General features: G+C 46.1%; 2 protein-coding genes across 2 annotated transcripts; one reads left to right on the top strand and one right to left on the bottom strand.

Annotated features, from left to right (window-relative positions):
• Window positions 1–5,537: 5,537 nt before the first annotated feature.
• LOC119462153 (palmitoyltransferase ZDHHC2) lies at window positions 5,538–15,721 on the bottom strand. The gene is made up of 3 exons (XM_049672291.1): window positions 15,627–15,721; window positions 11,401–11,627; window positions 5,538–6,391 (listed from the first exon to the last, which is right to left on the bottom strand). Exons 1-3 carry the CDS (start codon window positions 15,672–15,674, stop codon window positions 5,923–5,925), a joined length of 744 nt encoding a protein of 247 aa, XP_049528248.1. The 5' UTR covers window positions 15,675–15,721; the 3' UTR covers window positions 5,538–5,922.
• Window positions 15,722–16,542: 821 nt separating this feature from the next.
• On the top strand, window positions 16,543–17,079 carry LOC119462152 (palmitoyltransferase ZDHHC20). The gene has a single exon (XM_037723496.2). It carries the CDS (start codon window positions 16,543–16,545, stop codon window positions 17,077–17,079), a length of 537 nt encoding a protein of 178 aa, XP_037579424.2.
• The last annotated feature ends 751 nt before the right edge of the window (window positions 17,080–17,830 follow it).

Raw genomic sequence — 17,830 nt, 5'->3', positions numbered from 1 at the left:
CGTACGCCTAAATTTAAGTACACGGGTGTTTTCGCATTTCGCCCCCATCGAAATGCGGCCGCCGTGGACGGGAATTGATCCCGCGACCTCGTGCTCAACACCTCAACACCATAGCCGCTGAGCAACCACGGCGGGTGAGCATTTCATTAGGTTTGTCACATTTAAAACAAAAAAAGTTAATATGTAATGATTCAAAAAGCTTATTTTTTTTATTTAGGCTGTCAAGTTTTCAGAAAAATTCATCAAAACTGCAAAATCTGAATCTAAATCCTTAAGTTTCAACTCTAACTCAGCAACGAAACAAGCTATCAGAATCTTTTGAACTGCACTTATAGTAACACATTTAAAATGGCCAAAATTCATACAATAAACACCCGTCTCAAATATATACCAATAATAATACTCTCATAATCATTTTACAAATTGACGTAAGCTGTAAATTCAGATGAAAAATTGATCCGCTTTAGATGCTCTAACAGATGCAGCTTACATAACTGCGATACCTATTTTCTATGCGTAATTACGAATGTGTAAACAACAAGCTTCAATTTTTTATTGCAATAGCAATTATATGGACACTTCCACCGGATTTCTGCCGTCGGCGTCGCCATCCCCGTCGTCGTCGCCGTCGCCGTGAGGTTCCGTATAGATAAAATCTTCGCCGCGCGCCGTATGCCCGAGCGGAAGCGTGCGGGGACGCACGCTGTCACGGAGAGCGAACGCACTCAATCTTCCACGCACAAGCAAGGAAGCGGGAAGCGAGCGCCGGAGGGAGCGGGGGGGGGGGGGGGGGAGGGGGCGCATTTCTACTCTGCCAACAACCGCGCTCGTCGCTCGCTCGCACCGTCTCTTATCTCCACACGGCTCTGACCTTTATGCGCTGTGCCTTCGCCGCTCAGTTTCCGTTGAAGCGATAGACCGCACGTACCTTCGCCCGCTGCGGCGTATATGCGCTTGCTGCCAGCGTTTTGACAGTCGTTGTCTGCAGTCATTCAGTGTGATCTATTCATGTTTGTTTGTGCGCGCTCACACCACAGTTAGTAATAGTCGGGCCACATTTTCCAACGCACGCTACACATGCAATGCTGCCCGGATCGGCAGTGCAGCGCTACAGGTGTTTCCCTTCGCACGCGCTGCCCACGGGAAGCGCTTCTCATCAACACCACCGTTTCACACGCGCCTTCTCGTGGTCACCGAGTCTCTCTTCATGTCGGTCTACTTACGCCGCAGCACACCTGCTTACTTAATCATCTCATGTTTACTACAATTCATATTGCTACCAAAGCCGCTCACCTTACTTCGTATGACATTGCTGTGTTGCTATCGCATTCATTGCTTCGCCCTTAGGGCGAAACTGTGACATTTTTTCGTTAAGCTTATCAAATTTCGGCAATTTTCTTTTTCCTTTAGGCCCTTAAAACTAAATTCTATGTGCTACAGTCAATAGAAGACCTTCTCGCTGGAGTTGGGCCCGAGCTAGAACTTATTCTTAACATGCGCGTAACAAGAACGGCGACAAGGAATGACTGACAAGCACGGGTAACAGACTCAACTCCATTCACACAAGATAACCTATATTTGAATTAGTTTACATATCTTGCCCATTTTGTTGCTATGCCGATGTGCTATTAGCTCTTTCAGTATTATCAGAGCGTCTGTAAACATAATAATATTTAGAGGCTTACGGTCTTTTAGTTTTAAGTAAACTCGAAACTGTAACATTCCAACTGGAAGTACAGCAAACTCCTTCACACACACAAATTTTCCTTGCAAGCCCGCTTAACTTGAACCATCATTTTTTTAAATATTCAGCTAGGGATTCAGCAAAACAAAGGGCAGAGTTACAGCACTGGAATGAAAAAGAAAAAATAAGGAACGCTAAACTCTGGTGGCACCCATTAAAACTGATTAGAAAAATGGTCACATGAATCCGCCTAATTAGCGCTATTGATAGCAAAAAACACTATCGTCCATCTTATAATGGAATGAATAGAAGCTTCATACGCTCGCTTTTGTCTGACGCACCCGAACAAAGTGCCCAATTCTCTGATTACCCGAAAAGAAATCCAGTGAGCTTCCGATGGGCCCACTCTTTCCGCTTTATCTCTTTCCTTCGACATTTCAATGCCTTCGGGAAATAACCCCTACTCGACGATCAATAAAAAAGCCACTCACGTTTTCTTTTTATTGGCTTCATTCAAGCAACGTGCTTTAATGGAGCCATTAAAATCCATTTCTCCTCCGCCATAAAATTAATGTGGCTATGTTGACCAGTAAAGTGCAAGTTATATTATCCCGTGCACGTTGTTTTGATGGGGACAGTCTTTTACGCGATATTGTCTGTTATCGATTTACCACTCGTCCCAAGAAACGTCTACTGTGATACTGCCACTGATTCATCCGCGAAAGAGTCTTGTCGAACATGTGCACTCCCACTTGCGGTCCTGCCTGGTTTTTCACCGCCACTACAACGTGACAGTACAAAGATTCAAAGCATTATTTTTACAATTAGTCTTCGCATGATTAGAAATTATACAAAAGAACGTTTTTTTTTTCAGCTTTAATGGAAGTTCAATAAGCAAACAGCGCTACGTTCAGAACTGAATGCCCACGGTGCTACATGGCCAGAGTTCATATTACAGCTTTCACGTAAGCATGTAGTTCATATACCACCTGTAGTTCTTTCGCCATAAAGATTAAGCAAAGCGCCTCGCAACCATGGGCTTTTTGGTAGATGGTGCCACGTTATGTAAATTGTCAGTGTACAAAATTACCTCAGTGCTGCACACTTTAGTTCGCCTGCATCTGCACATATGCGCAATATTATGCCAGATGAGAGAAATTACACAAGCCGTGCCTAGCTCAAGTAGTATCAGTTCAAATATGAATGTCTAAATTGGTAAAATATAATTGGCTGGCAACCATAGCCATTATATTTCGTATTACAACTGGCAGGGAGTATTTATCACCATCGTGTCAGGGAAACGAAGCACTCCAATTGAATACAGATGCTGGGCTCACGTTTATAAAGTAGTCGTAGGCTAAAGACGTTGAGGAGCAGACACTGAATAATGGCGAAAACGAATGTGGTATTAGCGAAGGCAACTGACTAATGAAAAGAAATTCGCACTAACAAAGTGCTTTTCGAGTTAACTATAAATCTTAATAGAATTTCCTCCCCTGGCCAGCGTTCGGGTGGGCGCAAGGCATCATAGTGGTTGGTGTGATATAAACACGACTGTCATCGTGGCAATAAAGATTTACTTCCGTTGAGCAATAATTTCGGCACTCGGCGGGGGTCTGCCTATTCCTTGTGCTCCGCCTAAAAGCTGGTCTTCCGAAATCCAAGCTACGGTGGACCAACCGTAGTTTTTTTTTTCTTTTTCATGCAATTTCCCTGCTGCAAAGAAGTATGGTTAAATAATATGTATGGCGTTTAATGTATAGTTATGAAATTGCCGTAGTCGTTTAGCAAACGTATCGTTTATGCGTCAACGCCTATAACTGTCTATCAGATCCATTCGTAGCTTGGTCGCCTCTTAACTTTCAAGTAACCCTCGTGTCTGCAGGCAGAGGCACGACAGGCGTTTAATGTCCGCTGTGGATGTGGAGTGGAAACCTTTGGAAAATTCACTAGGTCTTCAAGTGTTGGATGTCACGCCAAGCCCGGATGACTGTGAAGCTTCTACTTTACCGAAGTATTATATATGTCGCATAGTTTTTCCGAAGTATTATACATATATGTCGCATAGTTTTTCGCATAGCTATTGTGGCTTCCTTACCCCATGGTGTGCGGGCATAAAATATCCCTCTTTCGGCATCGTGTCCAGATTTGGCAATGAAAATGACTTTTCTAGCAGGAATCCAGTGCCTTCCGTTCGATATATGAATTGCGGATGCTCAAGAAGTGTAGTAGTCAATTTGCAAAAAGACAATCCAAAATAGTGCAGAGTAGCTATCATCTTCGTAGTCAAGTGCGTTAGGAGTTATGCATTTCGAAATGGAACCGATTTCAATGCGGTCCTCATTGCAATGCGATTGCCGTGGCTGGGTATCGAACCAGCGACTTTCGGATTAGCAGTGTTACGCCAAAGCCCTTGAATAAACGTAGTGGGTGCGCCTTAACTTACAATTTACGTAGCCGTCTTACGTTATCGGTTATCTGGAACGCTCTGCTTCACCGCGAAAAAGATCTAACACGGTTGAAAGTGCAAGAACGTGTTATGGAGCGTTTCTCTGTGCGACTTGCACACCGTAGCAAGTCACCCATATATGAACCCTCCTTCTTGGAAAATCTAGGCGCTATGAACTGTCATCTTTGGTTTTTATAGACAGTTTGCAAAATATACACGTAGTTTCATAACGATACTTATAAGAGGTGACCATAAACAATGATGGTCTATCAAAATGGGCATCATTACCGTGCGTGCTCTTAATTCCTTTTGTGTTAATTTAGCAACGCATTTTATGCTTATGCACAGGAAGTATATTTAGGTGGGAAAGCATTTTTTACAGTTTATGATCACGCGGAAGTATAAGTGATTTAGGAGATAGGACGTTTGATTCTAAAAGAAAAAAATACGAAAAAAAAACGTAACTACATCTTGGCGTGTTCAGAAATGCCTTAACTCTCCCAAATTGCTACAAAGAAGTGCGAATCCTTGGTAGACATGATGACAGTAAGAAAGGGCTTAACGTGTTGACGTCGTCGTTAAAAAAAAATACACGGACTCCGTGTTTTAGCGTGTCGCAACGGACAGAAAGGACGTCTGCGACGGTGTCGCCATTAGCGCCGGTCGCCCGAGGGCAGAGCGCACGGGCGATTCTTGATCGGACCCGGGTGTCGCCGCCATCTTCTGCAGTGGTGGACGCGTGCGGACGGGCGATAGCAGTCCAGTATCCGACGTTGCCGAAACCACCCCCGTACCACCAGTCAGAGCGGATATCGTCCGCGCGGATTGATACTGCTCGGACGACGAAGACACAGACATTCCCGAGGTCTCCGCCGCCGTGGCGTAGCCGTCCCGTTCTGGCGGTGTCGCCGCCTGCTTAGGTTTCCCGTGATCGATAGTCGAGACGTGAGCGGCGCCGGACGGTGGCATAAGGTCTACGAAGGCGGTCTCCATCGACGGCGCCACGACCGGGAGGTCTCTCCCAGGGAGGGCAAGTGCCAGTTGCCGCGTACGTCGCCGTAGCAGTGGCAAGATGGCGCTTTCCGGATCCGGGTAGAGTTTTGTAGGGAAGCACACTCCGTCCCCCGGAGTGCTGTGCACGGGGAAGGGCCATAGAATGACGCTGGGGCCAAAAACCTGGAAACAACGGCGGGCACGACGATGTCAGTGAGCGCAGCAAAAGTGCTACCTCCTTTGTTAAGTCGGCCTGGGCTGCGTAGGCACGTTAAGGTGTTTACAACTGTTCGGGGCTTACAAGTCTCGTAACACAGAAAGATGGTGAATCGGGTTAGCTAGCTCAAAGTTATTTGAAACGCAACTACAACAGCAAGGTGACAAGAACAAGAAAGTAAAGCAGGACAGCGCTCATGTCGCTACTGATTTTTTTTTATTCCGACAAGTGAGATTTAACCAATAATCATGCATACGTGGCAAAGCTGTAATTTGTCGTAACCAAGAAAATAAAGGCGCAGAGAATTGAGCTCATCACCGAAACGCTAGTGCGATAGTGTTACTGAGAACTAAGAAAGGTTTGCGGAAGCTTACGAATGAAAGAACCGTTAAGAAAGGGTTTGTCGTGTTTCGCTTCATAGTCTTACCTTCCTGTTTTCATAGCGGCACACGCTTCAGACAACGTCAGTATGTGTTGTGAAGATCGTTCGAACATATTACGAAGTTAATGTGAACAGGACGCAACTAAAGCAGCGCATGCCTCCTGTTGCGGCTTGTAAACAGACCCCTTAACTCAATTCTACAGGCTACGGCAACTGTTCAGCAGTATTCTTAGCAACACATACTTATATGCCTGAATTTCATAACTTGTTGTTCTAACGCTTCGCCCTTCATTCAACTTTGTTACCTCGGCAATGTTTTTGCGAACGCCGAGGTCGAACGAGTCGAGCGACTCGACGAAGATGAAAGGGCGCATGGTCTCCAGCGTGGTCTCGTTACGGCACAGGATGCGCACGTGGACGCCGAAGAAGCCGCCTATGAGAACCGTGAGCGCGGTGCCGGCCAACAACAGGAAACCGGTGTGAACCAGGACGCCCGTGGACATTCCCAGCGCGCTCGAAGCGTCCAAGGCGTACGACGAGACGGTGACGAACGTGTACGACGCCAGCACCACCACGTAGAACAGCGTGAGCAGGAAGTACTTGTAGGTGTTGAAGCCCACGCAGTTGTTAAGCCAGGGACAGTGGTGATCCATCTTCAAGATGCACCTGCGTATCGCCAGTGATGCCGGTTAGGCACTATCTTAAGTGTACTGATAACGCAACATTACGCAAAATACGTGCACCATAGATGCTCAGTTTTGTACTTGGCAGGCAACGCAACGGAAATCGTGCAAGTAGTGCATCCGTAGAAGTGTCACTCCACACGTGTCTTATCTACAACGCTTACTGCGGAATAATAATTTCATGGGTTACAATTTGTGGACGCAAGGTTGCCTCAAATGACGTAATATTTGCACCCCTCCGTGTTCTACCAGTACACGACCGTGTATTATGTTTTAGTCCACAGTGGAAGCGGTTAGCTGCGCGGCCGCTTGACACAGAGACGTGTTACTCCGCCCTCATTCGCCGGTCAATTTAGGTTTAGATATGCGACGCCTTCCAATTAATAATTACTTCATATGTCGCGACATAAAACTAGGAACCTTAGGGCCTTGTGACGTAAAACTATTCCAATCTGTTTTTATTTCGACCTTTCGACGTCAAGGTTACGCAACCGCTGACACAAGGATCGGCCGGTAACTCGCCGCGCTGTTCAAACAGCTCAATCAAACCCTCGACTCGTTTATAGGAGGTCATTTTCGTGTGCTTTCAAGGCGAATAGCATTACTTGCATCGAGAGCTCCTTCTTATCTAATTGATTGACAAGAGGCGATGAGGCTGTGGAGAGGATTTCGGTGGGGCTGAACTAGTGCATTGAAAGTAGTTAACTGGATGAGGAAGGTGGTGTAGGCGTCTGAGATTGGCTGGCTTCCCCTTGCCTAGCTTGCGGTGGCTGGTCGAAAATCGCGGTGGTGTGCAACGGAAGATTGAAAATGGCGCTGAAATGGATCTTCAGCGAAGAGGACTTGGATGAGCGATGTCCTATGTGTTTTGACTGGGCTCAACACTGTTATACTGCCACGCAAAAAAAATATTATACATAAATAAATTCATTTTCCCCTGCAGGTCCGAATACCCAGTGCCAGTGATCGGCAGGCAACGATCTTCTATTCCTTTTGGAATGGGGCAGTCTTCGGCTATTCGAAAAAAAAGTTCAGCTTGGTTTGGCATATTAATGCATCTTTAACGCGTGCACTTTACTTTGACATGCTGAGTTATTGCGTTTTTGCGACGTCGCGTGACAGGCTAAGAGGGCGCAGACCAAAAGCTTTTGACCAATAGAGGAGGTCTAATGGTTTTCTTTTGTTCAGTCTAATCGTGCATAATCAGTGTTTAAATCTCATAGCAGATGGGAGGTTTTCGCGGTTTTCCTGACTTCGCGTGACAGACAGGCGAAGTTGGGGTGGCCCGAAAATTTTTTCTACGAATCGTGGAGAAGCAGTTTGGAGTAGGTTTACCTTATAGCGCCCTTAATGTTACATCGAACCAGTTGACACGTATGCCTGTATTTCTTTCGTACTTGAGGCCCTATATTTTGGTCGCGAATGCAGAATGTGAGAGAAATCCCTCTACCCTCAGTAGCGGTGCCTACTAAGCATGACGCGGAGTATAACAGAGCGGGCAACGACCTCATCAGTGTTCATTGAAGTACAAGATAGGTTTATGTTAAGAAAGATGATAACCAGTTTTTAGCATTGCACAGAAAAAGTTTCGAGATTTAGTTGGCCGTTGAAAGCACTGGCACTAAAAGATCACTATGTGACGCCAAGAATATACTTTTGCTGTTAAGAAGTGACGTCGACGTTCAACAAAAGCAGCGAAAATGCTGCGAACACTATAACGAAGAGCTCAATGGCAAGAGTCAGAATCACTTGGGTTTAATTGAAGATCTCTCTATGCCAAAGCATTTGTCTTCTTCTTCTTCTTTATGGGGTTTTACGTGCCAAAACCAGTTTTGATTATGAGGCAAGCCGTAGTGGAGGGCTCCGGATTAATTTTGACCACCTGGGGTTCTTTAACGTGCACTACAACGCAAGCACACGAGCATTTTTGCATTTCGCCTCCATCTAAATGCGGCCGCCGGGGCCGGGATTCGATCCCGCGACCTCGTGCTCAGCAGCGCAAGGTCGTGGGATCGAATCCCGGCCCCGGCGGCCCGGCATTCGTCAACAATACTATCTTGCCCTTACCGGTGTCTGAACAATAAAGCTTTCCTGCAGCCGTATTCACAATCCTTACTTTTCTGCTCCGAGCTTATGACATTGTCCACCTTAAACATACCCATTTGCGTCGCATTGGACAACACATGCGCGTCACATAAGAGAACGCGAGAGTCGTCCCTGAGTCAATTTAATTTTCTGTATTGTTTTACAGTGAAGTTGTACATGACTCGAAACCTGGGATTTCTTCGTCTCTATCGACAAAACAATCGACAGAAAACAATTTCCCGAACTGAAGCAAGAAGTGCTTATCTCCATTGGAATTACGGATGCAAGACGCACCCCAGTATTCGTTTTAATAAAGAGAACCACAAAACAAGTGTCAAAACCCCGTAACAAATGACAAGGCGCGTTCGTACTAGGCGAAGCACGTAGCATTCGCCGGATGCATTTCCAGGTAAACATTGCGGTTGCATGAGCTGCAGTGTCCGGGAAGCGGTAATTGTAACATAAGAAACAGGAGTGACGTCACTACAGTTTCATATGCAAAAGACGAACCCGCCTAGCAACTGATTTCATTTGTATCATGACTTGTATCATGAGTTCATAATGGAAGAGTTTGTTTGGTCTCATGTCCTTCACCAATCCAAGTCAGCCAACCACAGTACACAGGTCGTGTTTAGATTTAAATTTAGCTACGAATCTCTCTAAAGTAGCAACAGAAAACCTCAGTGTTTACCACAGCAATCACAAAGCAGTTATCAATACTGTTTCAACGAATTGAAGTTTTGGTACAGTGAATTTAATTATATTGCTGGCAATTATTTGATATAGTCCATTGCTCAATCATTCAAGGCTACGTCACATTGGTTCTTCCTCTTTCTGGGGTTTCTAGTCATATCACAGCTTCGCTGACCAACCACTTTCACGGCGTGGATTGGTGGCTTTTTTTTACGATAACAATAACGAAAAGTTTTGGTCAAGGAGCAAGTAACGCAATTGGCTCCACAGAGGCTTGCCGTTTGCCATTTTTATTTACCCCTTCCTTAAAATAAAGGCTTTATTCATTCATTCATTTACAACAAGCTGGAGAACACATCGACGCTTCTGATGCAACAGACGGATACTTCGACGTTTATTTTTTTCCAGGTAAGGAGAAACAGCGAATCGTTATGGCACACGGAATATTTGCAAGGACGGCCAGCCAATGAAAAGCCTTTGCGAAGGACATGTTTGTGCCCTTGGATAATTAACTCAAGGGCACCTGAGTTAGTGCCTATAATACAGGGCGCATAAAACTCTTCAGGACTGCAGCTTATGGGCATGTGTTGCACTGCCATTGAGCGCGAAGAAAATGCCATAGGAAAAGTTGAATTGACATATAGGCGCACGAACACGGTGTCTTCTTTTGATATTCGAGACACCGTCACTTCGTGCATGGTTCTGCCGTTATCGCTTAAAGAATGCATCTGACAGAGAATCGTTACAGCATTATAGCCCATTGGTGCAGCCAAAATATGCAAGAACGTAAACAAGATCTTCAAAGCTAGCCCTTCGGCAACGCTCTTATCCATGTTTTGTAAAAATATAGTTCGGAACTGCGCTTCAAGTATGCGGCTCACTGTGAAAAACAATTCCGAGAATTGTAGTTATTGCGTAATTTCATACGTATCTTTCTGTGAGTGAGTGAGACAACTTTAATAAATATCCTGCAAATTGATGGTCTGGGTCTAGGCCGCGCCGGGGGCAGCAGAGCGACCCTGTCTCTCGGTAGCTTCCCGGGCTTGCTAGATGGCCCAAAGTTGGTCCTGAAGATCAGAGCTAGTCAGTGCGATTCTCCACCGCACCCTTAGTTCATCCGGGGGGACTGCAATTCTCCTCTGAACTATTTCACAATCCCAGAGTATGTGCTCTAGGGTGGCTCCTCTATCATTACATAACTTACATTTGGCCTCAGGGTATAAATCCGGAAACATGCGGTTAGATGTACCGGGTTCGTGTAAGTTCTGGCTTGAAGTCGCCTCCAGTCAACCCCTGAGACCTGTTTTGGGTTAGGAGGTGGATATATACACCTCGACTTTCTGTAGAATTGGGTAATGTCACTGAATGAGAAAAGTTTAGCCCTATCCATCCGTTCCATCTCCTCCTCGGCCAGTGCCCCCCCTAGTCGGGTGCAGTTAGTGAGCCCTCGCGCAACACGATGGGTCGACTCGTTAAGGTTTTGGATTCGCAGTCTGTATGGGCTAGGAACCAGATTATTTCCTTGTCGTAACATTCCTCAGATGATAGAAGTTTGGTTTCACTGCTTAAAATGTTTGCAGCTTCAGCTGATATGCGTATCTTTCTTTTTTTTTTTTTTTTTAGCAGAGGCGCACATTGATAGGCAGCGTTAGTTGTACTTCTTTGTTTAATACTTTGCATGGCCTGAGTGGCCATGCAATGTGTTAGACAAAAATTTTTGGGTAACCTTACCAGGAAATATAGGAAGAGGGTGCCAAGAGGCCTTCCCTGCACATAGATTCTATGGTAATAAAAGGCAATAGAGTTAAAGGCGGGTAGCGAGAAGACGCTAATGATCTGACGCCCAACGGTAAATGTATCAAGCACTGCTAGATTTTTGGGTGGCCTTCGGGGCCCGGGACACCCAAGACCCCCAACGCATGCCGCCACTACTACTGCTCTGAGAAATTTCGGGGTGCAAGTTAGATCATTATTTAACAATATGTAATCTTCACAGCAATGATCTCTGCTTCACCTTTTTGTAAAGCATAAGCAGACTTCACAATCAATTTTTCTGGAGGAGTGACCAAACGCTATTAGTACTGGAAACGGGGTCAATGGTGTCACCCTGGCCGAACTTCAAGCCACACTAGCACGACGTTGGGTCTAGATTGGTCCTACTTCATAAGCTTCTGGAGAAATATGGCACATTAACCGCGTCTCAGGGATTCGTACCTCCGGCAGCAAGAGCAGTGGTGGCTGCGGTCAGGCTTGACGAGTCCACACTGTTCGCAGTAGCGCACGCTTCCGTCAGCAGCGCGCGTCAGGATGCCTCTGTTGGCGCCCAGTGCCTCGAGCAGTTCTTTTTTCTCCTCGTACGTCTTGCTCTCCTCTATCATCCTGCGGTTCACTGCGTTCACGTAATATCGCGCTGGCACGGGCGGGATAGACGCTGTGACCGCCTGCAACGCAGACACAAGCACACGTGCTTCTAATTGCTGCCCAATGTCCCTGGTGAAGAGAAGGTTGGCTTCATGGTTTTACAACAGGAAATGTCCTGACTCAAAGTGAGATGAAAAGGACGGTGCTTACGTTGTTCCTATCGCTTTTCTAGTGCAGGCAGTTCTTACGCCCACCTTTTAAAACTCATGAATTACCAATTTGCTCACCTTTCCGTCGTTCGAAGAGAACACTACTTTCTTGGATCTGCTTAAGGCTGCAATGATTGTTTTGAGTGCCACAAGCTCTCACTGCGCAACAGTGAATTTATTTGTTTACTACAGTCGTGATGTTGTTCCTTCGTTGCTTTGGTTAACCTTATGTGCTAGTTGAAGTTACGTTCTTTACCTTACAATGACCTAGGTCATATGCACAAGGTATCAATACAAAACGTGAAGTTAATGAACGGTAATTCCGCAGTGTACTATGTATACTATTACATTTCACTTATCAGATGAAAAAAAAAGACAGAATATGCACTCGGTTAAACAAAATTTAGTTCCTGCCAACACCACACCCTGGTCCAATAAATCCCATCGGCTAACCTAGTAAAATTTTTGGCCACCCTAGCTTATGCGTCCTTGCTATGCCACACGCGACCAATTCTGGACGAACCTAGTTTGTTCGAACCTAGTATAGTTGGTCTTTGAACGTTAGCTATGAAAAATAAATCAATAGTTTAGAAACCAATTTAGAAACTGCAGAAACCATTTAAAGAAAAATTGGGCAAGCACTGCATCCTCGTTACGAAACGGCGAAAGAGAGAAAATTTGCCGGCAGCGCGAATACTTCGTACTTCAGCTTTCTCTGGCACTTCCTTAAGTGTCTTTTGTTTCTTCCGATTTCTCACGAAGTGAATTTAACCGAACGAATTTGTTTTCGCTTCCTTAATTCTTCCTAGCCCTATTCGCAATACAAGTGAATTTGGTTCTCGCAAAAGGCTTCCCAGCAGTGCCTTACCCGCAGGAAGGACCATAGAGTAAGCAGAAGGATCAGATGGAAGAATGCCGACAGCGAGACGCGTTCCGCGTGGTCCGCGACCAGGACCGGGAGGAAGACGTGCACGTAGGCGTAGTAGGCCCAGCTGAACCCGCCCAGGGCTATGAGGACCGGCAACCAGCTGGAAAGCGTACCACGACGGTGCAGAAAGCCGATCACAGCAGGCATCGTCATCTTCTTCTTCTACTTGCCTCGGCCTTGTTTCAAGCAATGGCTCTTACCCGCTACAGGTCATTGGCCAATAAGCAGGCGGCGTTACAAATGTGTTGTTTTAATAACAAAATATATCTTACAGCATTAGAGTACAAGTGATACATCAAAGGAATTGCATAAAGACGAGAATTAATACAAATTGTATGAGAACATAAACGTAATTTAGTAATACAACTTCACGAATTGTTTCTCTCGATAAGGTCGTTTCTATAGAGATGACAGGCGAGATCGCCTTAAATGTCCCCTAACCAGGGCTTATTGCAAAGTCTAATCATACACTGGAAGTAACGGGACGCCGTCTAGGAAGCGCATTACCACAATAATTTTTTCGAATTTGTTCATTATTACATGAGATACGAGAAACTGGAATGTCACTTTTCCACGCTGCTTGGTAGCAAACTTCACGGCCAACGTAGGCATTCTCTCCTTCTGCTTTGACAAGCTTTCACAAGTGACATTTCTTCCCCACCTTCTCTCATACAAAAGCCGAGGGACCGCGTCACGTTTGCGTCACAAGCCCCGCTTCTTGTTTTTCTTTCTCATTTTTTCTGTCTTTTTGGTCTTTTTCTTCTTGCTGCATGGTGCACTCCTAGTGGTGGTATTGCGCGTTCTGCATTGGAAGATTTATCGTCGTCACGTGCCACAATCGGTGGCGTTGCAGGCAGTGCGTCTTACGCAGAGGCATTTGTGCGTGTGACCTTGACACTCCTGCTGAAAGCAGAAATTCTTGGAGGGGAAAGGAGCGCGGACCTGGTTTTGACTTTTCACCTGTTTTCGCATTGCAGCCAAAATAGTCATGGCGTGATCTAGGAACCACGCTTGTCTATTTACAATTCCCAAACCTGGTGAGGGGCCTTTTAAAGACAAGTAAGCAGCCAGATACAGTTATCTGCCCTGACACTTATTATCTGCAAGTATGCCTCATAGCAAATCGTGTGGTACAGTGGTTGCTACCAAACCAAACTGTAGGACTATAAATATGCAACAAAGACTTTACGGAAGTTGCCTTGTTTGGAACTGCAGGGATCGAAAAGTAGTTGCAAGGCAGAGAGCTAAAGTGAATCGTCTCGCATTACTTTCAGTATACGCAAGAATTCTGATAGCGGAAGAGGTGCAGAAGTCCACTCTTGCTTATGAATGAACGAAATGATGCTATGGCAGTGCAAAAACAGTAATTATGCCATATTATACTTTTGGCGCCGTATTGTAGCACTCACGAGTCCCGCCGCTGTTTCCAGAGACGCCTCTTTAGAGAGAGTTATACAGGCATAAATTTGCGTACCAAGTCTGTGCTGGAGTAATTCTCATCCGATTCTAAACTGCATCTTCACATTCTCTGCAGAGCTATATCTGCAGTTGTCTCAACATCTTGTAAACTTTGAATATGTAGTTTACAGGCTCTCGTTGTAATGCACACTCGAATGGCACCTTCGTGATGTAAAAAATAACATATGCGTGCGAATGAATTGTCCTATTTTCTTACTTTATTTTTATTTCTCTTGTAGCAGCGACAATGACGCAATACGCGCTTAGGTTTTACCAGCTCTTGAAATAAAATATGCTTTGATTGATTTTATTTTTACGTTTGGATTACTTAGAGAATCCGGTACAGTCGAAAAGGCATCACCTCATTTCTTTTTGCAATGTTCAGCAAGGCCATCCTACAAATCTATTCCTGCTCCTCTGTATGTTCTGTTGTTGCTAGGTCGAAAATATCGCTAGACGTGCTCCCAAGCACGGTTGAATATTAGACAAGCGAAGAAGAAGAGGAAGAAGAAGCAGGCTCTCCATGCAAGCGGTCGTTGACCGAGCACTGGAGGCTCCTCGACCAGGTCCGCGCAGTGACTCCAGACGTCTCCGTTCTCGGCTAGCACTTCTGCTCAACTGGCTTCCACTAGCGCTTGTTACGGGTCTCTTCCTGTGGGCCTACTACGCCTACATTGTCGTGTTTTGCGCATCCGTGGTCAACGACAATGCCCTGAAAGCCACCGCCTTCGGCATCGGATTTCACCTGCTGCTCTTTCTCTGCCTGTGGTATTTATCATCTTCGGATTGTCGAATGCATATATGATTACGGCTTGTTACGGTAATCACTGCAGTTTACAGTGATCATCACCGCTCGCAATGTTGCCGGGACAACGCGCATCCAGTAGCAGTGGACGGGAAGTCGCGCAAACTTCAAGTCATGCACCATTTTTCATGCCACGTTAAATAGGTCACATTACAAAGACAAGTATTTCACTGTTGCGTTACGGCAAGCAGTGATTCCCAAATGTGATAGGCACTGAAGTAAGAATGCATCACATCACGCAGCGCAAGCTACCTGCAATAAATGCGTATGCTTCTAGCAAATGGCCGGAAAGCAAGAAATGTTCTTTATTATTTAGATCTCTAACCTGAAACGCTATTTTGACCAATGTCAAAACCTGCCATATTGTCAAATTTGACACTTTTCTTGGTGTGATTGGCTGTTTTTCTTGTTCTGATTGAGCCACTGCACACCTCTTTTACTGGCTCAAGAAGGAAACGTCTCGGAATCTGCCATTGTCCGAGATAGCTACTTGTCCTGCTTTTGTATACTGCACGAAAATGCGCAGGTCATACGTGCAGACCACGGTGGCGTTCGTGGCACCTATACCACCGCTCTTTCGGCTGACCGTAGGCGAGCAGCAGGCGCTGGAGAACTGCCACAACGAGCGCACTCGCCGAAGCGTCCTCGACGTGATGGCCAACGAACGCGGCGTGCTCACCTTCGGTGCCGATGGCTGCGTGCGATACTGCGAGGACTGCTGCCTCATCAAGCCCGATCGCGGCCACCACTGCTCTGCCTGCCGAAGGTATCGCCACGCTCATGAAAGACAGCTTAAAAAGCAATCATTGGGGATAATCAAAGGAAAATGCAGTAATATATCTTCCCGACATTCGCTAGAAGATATTACATGGCTAAGGAATTGCTTGTTTTAATAGTTATTCAGGTCTGGGAACGGGTATGCAGATGCGTAAACCACTCAAGAAGCTATTTATATAACTGCAACGCAGGACGCCACTTACAAAGATTCATTGCACCCACGCGACCACTATAGACTTCGTTTAAGCGCGAAAGAACACGGGCGGTGGCAGGAGAAGACAGGACAAGCGCTTGCCGATCCTGTCTTCTTCTGCCACCGTCCGTGTTCTTTCGCGCTTAAACCAAGAATATGTTACCGTACCAACTCGCCAAACTATCCATCCTTTTGCGCTATATAGAGCCGTAGTATCGTCACTCCGGTTGACGGGCGCGGAATATACGTTACCCTGTTCTCTTCCGTAAACCCAGCGATCCGCTAACAGGAATTACCGCAAGCGCAAAATTCAACATAGCTGAGTGCTGAAGCACGGAAAGAAATGATGCAATGGACGATCCCAGCGTCAGCACCAATAGAATCACGGTTGGTCGCCCTCTTCCTTCGTAGCTCATCGTTCTTCGTCTCCTCTGTCTGGCTACATTCTTGCTTGTCTTGTGGCATTCATTGGAGTGTTCGTGGTGCTTTGAATGTTGCTTGCAGCTCTGCTGTTATTACAGTTGTAAATTCAACTTTTTGTTAAATGATGGTATGCTCCGTTATCAGAGTTAGCAATTTAATGAGAGCCGGAGGGTTTGCTTCTCTTCACAGGTGCATCCCCAAGATGGACCACCACTGCCCCTGGTTCAACAACTGCGTCTGCTTTAGCACCTACAAGTTCTTCCTGCTCACGCTTTTCTACGTGGTGGCTCTGTCGCTTTTCGGCGTCTTCACCACAGGAAAATACGTGATCGACATGTGGGTGACCGCGCGCATGACACCGTCGACCTTCCACGTCACTTTCCTGGCGGTCTTGGGGACTGGGCTGGCACTGGGCCTCGGCGCTTTCCTGTGGCACCACGTGTCCATGGTCTTCAGTAACGAGACAACGCTCGAACACATGCGTGCCCCCATCTTCCGAGACACCGACGACTCGTTCAACGTCGGCTGCTGGCAAAACTTTGTTCAGGTTTTCGGGCCCCGAATGTCGCTGTGGATGCTTCCCGTGTTCACCAGCGTCGGCGACGGGGTCCGATTCCCCACAAAGCTGCATCCCGTAGTCGGCGCGCAGGAGTGCGAACTGCGCTCAGTAGAAGCCACTTACTCCACTGGCTCGTCCGTTGGTAAATTATCGACAGCAACAGCCACTGTGATACTTTAGTCAAGCGTCGATAGTGTAGTCCTGCTAACATTCTTATGCAACGCAATTTTCATCGAACACTGTAGATAACCGATAGTTTACCTTAAAAGGGCTATCAGACTGCACGAGTAAGGGTACGTAATATAAATGTCTGTTTCTTGCAAGCTGTTCAAGTACGTTTCCTACGTTTGCAACATTTCCCCGCCGGCCTTGAACGGTACCTCACTGCAGTGAGCCTGAGAGTGCATCACGTTCACTGCGCTTTAAACAGCAGACTTCCCTAAGCTATCGGTTTTTGCGAAGTCTGCCTCAGTGCGACGTCACAGCTGACCTGAGAGCTGCTGCGAGACATCTACCACAACTTTAATGCAACAATATCTTCCTGTCTGTAACCCCGCCGGGTGTCAGATGAGGCTGTTATCAGGCGTATTCCCGGGTGTTGCAATGCACTAGAGTAGTTTTCTGGTTAAATTACGGCGCAGATTCCATAAAACTTGCGCAAACAAGAGCCGCAGACGCGGCTGCATTCCACATAGAATACAAGTGCACAACATTAAGTGCCATTTTGTTCGTTTGCGTCAGGCATGCAAGCGCACGACAGGGTTGAATGACTACAAAAATGAGAGATGCAAACTTTAATTCAAACAAAGTCCAAAAAAAGTAAGTTCCTGCAGCTCGCAATAGCTATTTAATACAGCATCCTTTGAAGGTACGTGGCGAATACTATAACAGCAATTTAACTTTTATCTGCATTTTGCTATATTCATCTCAT

This window comes from Dermacentor silvarum, chromosome 8 (genome assembly GCF_013339745.2).
Source record: "Dermacentor silvarum isolate Dsil-2018 chromosome 8, BIME_Dsil_1.4, whole genome shotgun sequence".
NCBI lineage: Eukaryota > Metazoa > Arthropoda > Arachnida > Ixodida > Ixodidae > Dermacentor > Dermacentor silvarum.
The sequence above is the reverse complement of the archived record's forward strand: the minus strand, read 5'-3'. Positions and strand labels throughout refer to the sequence as shown.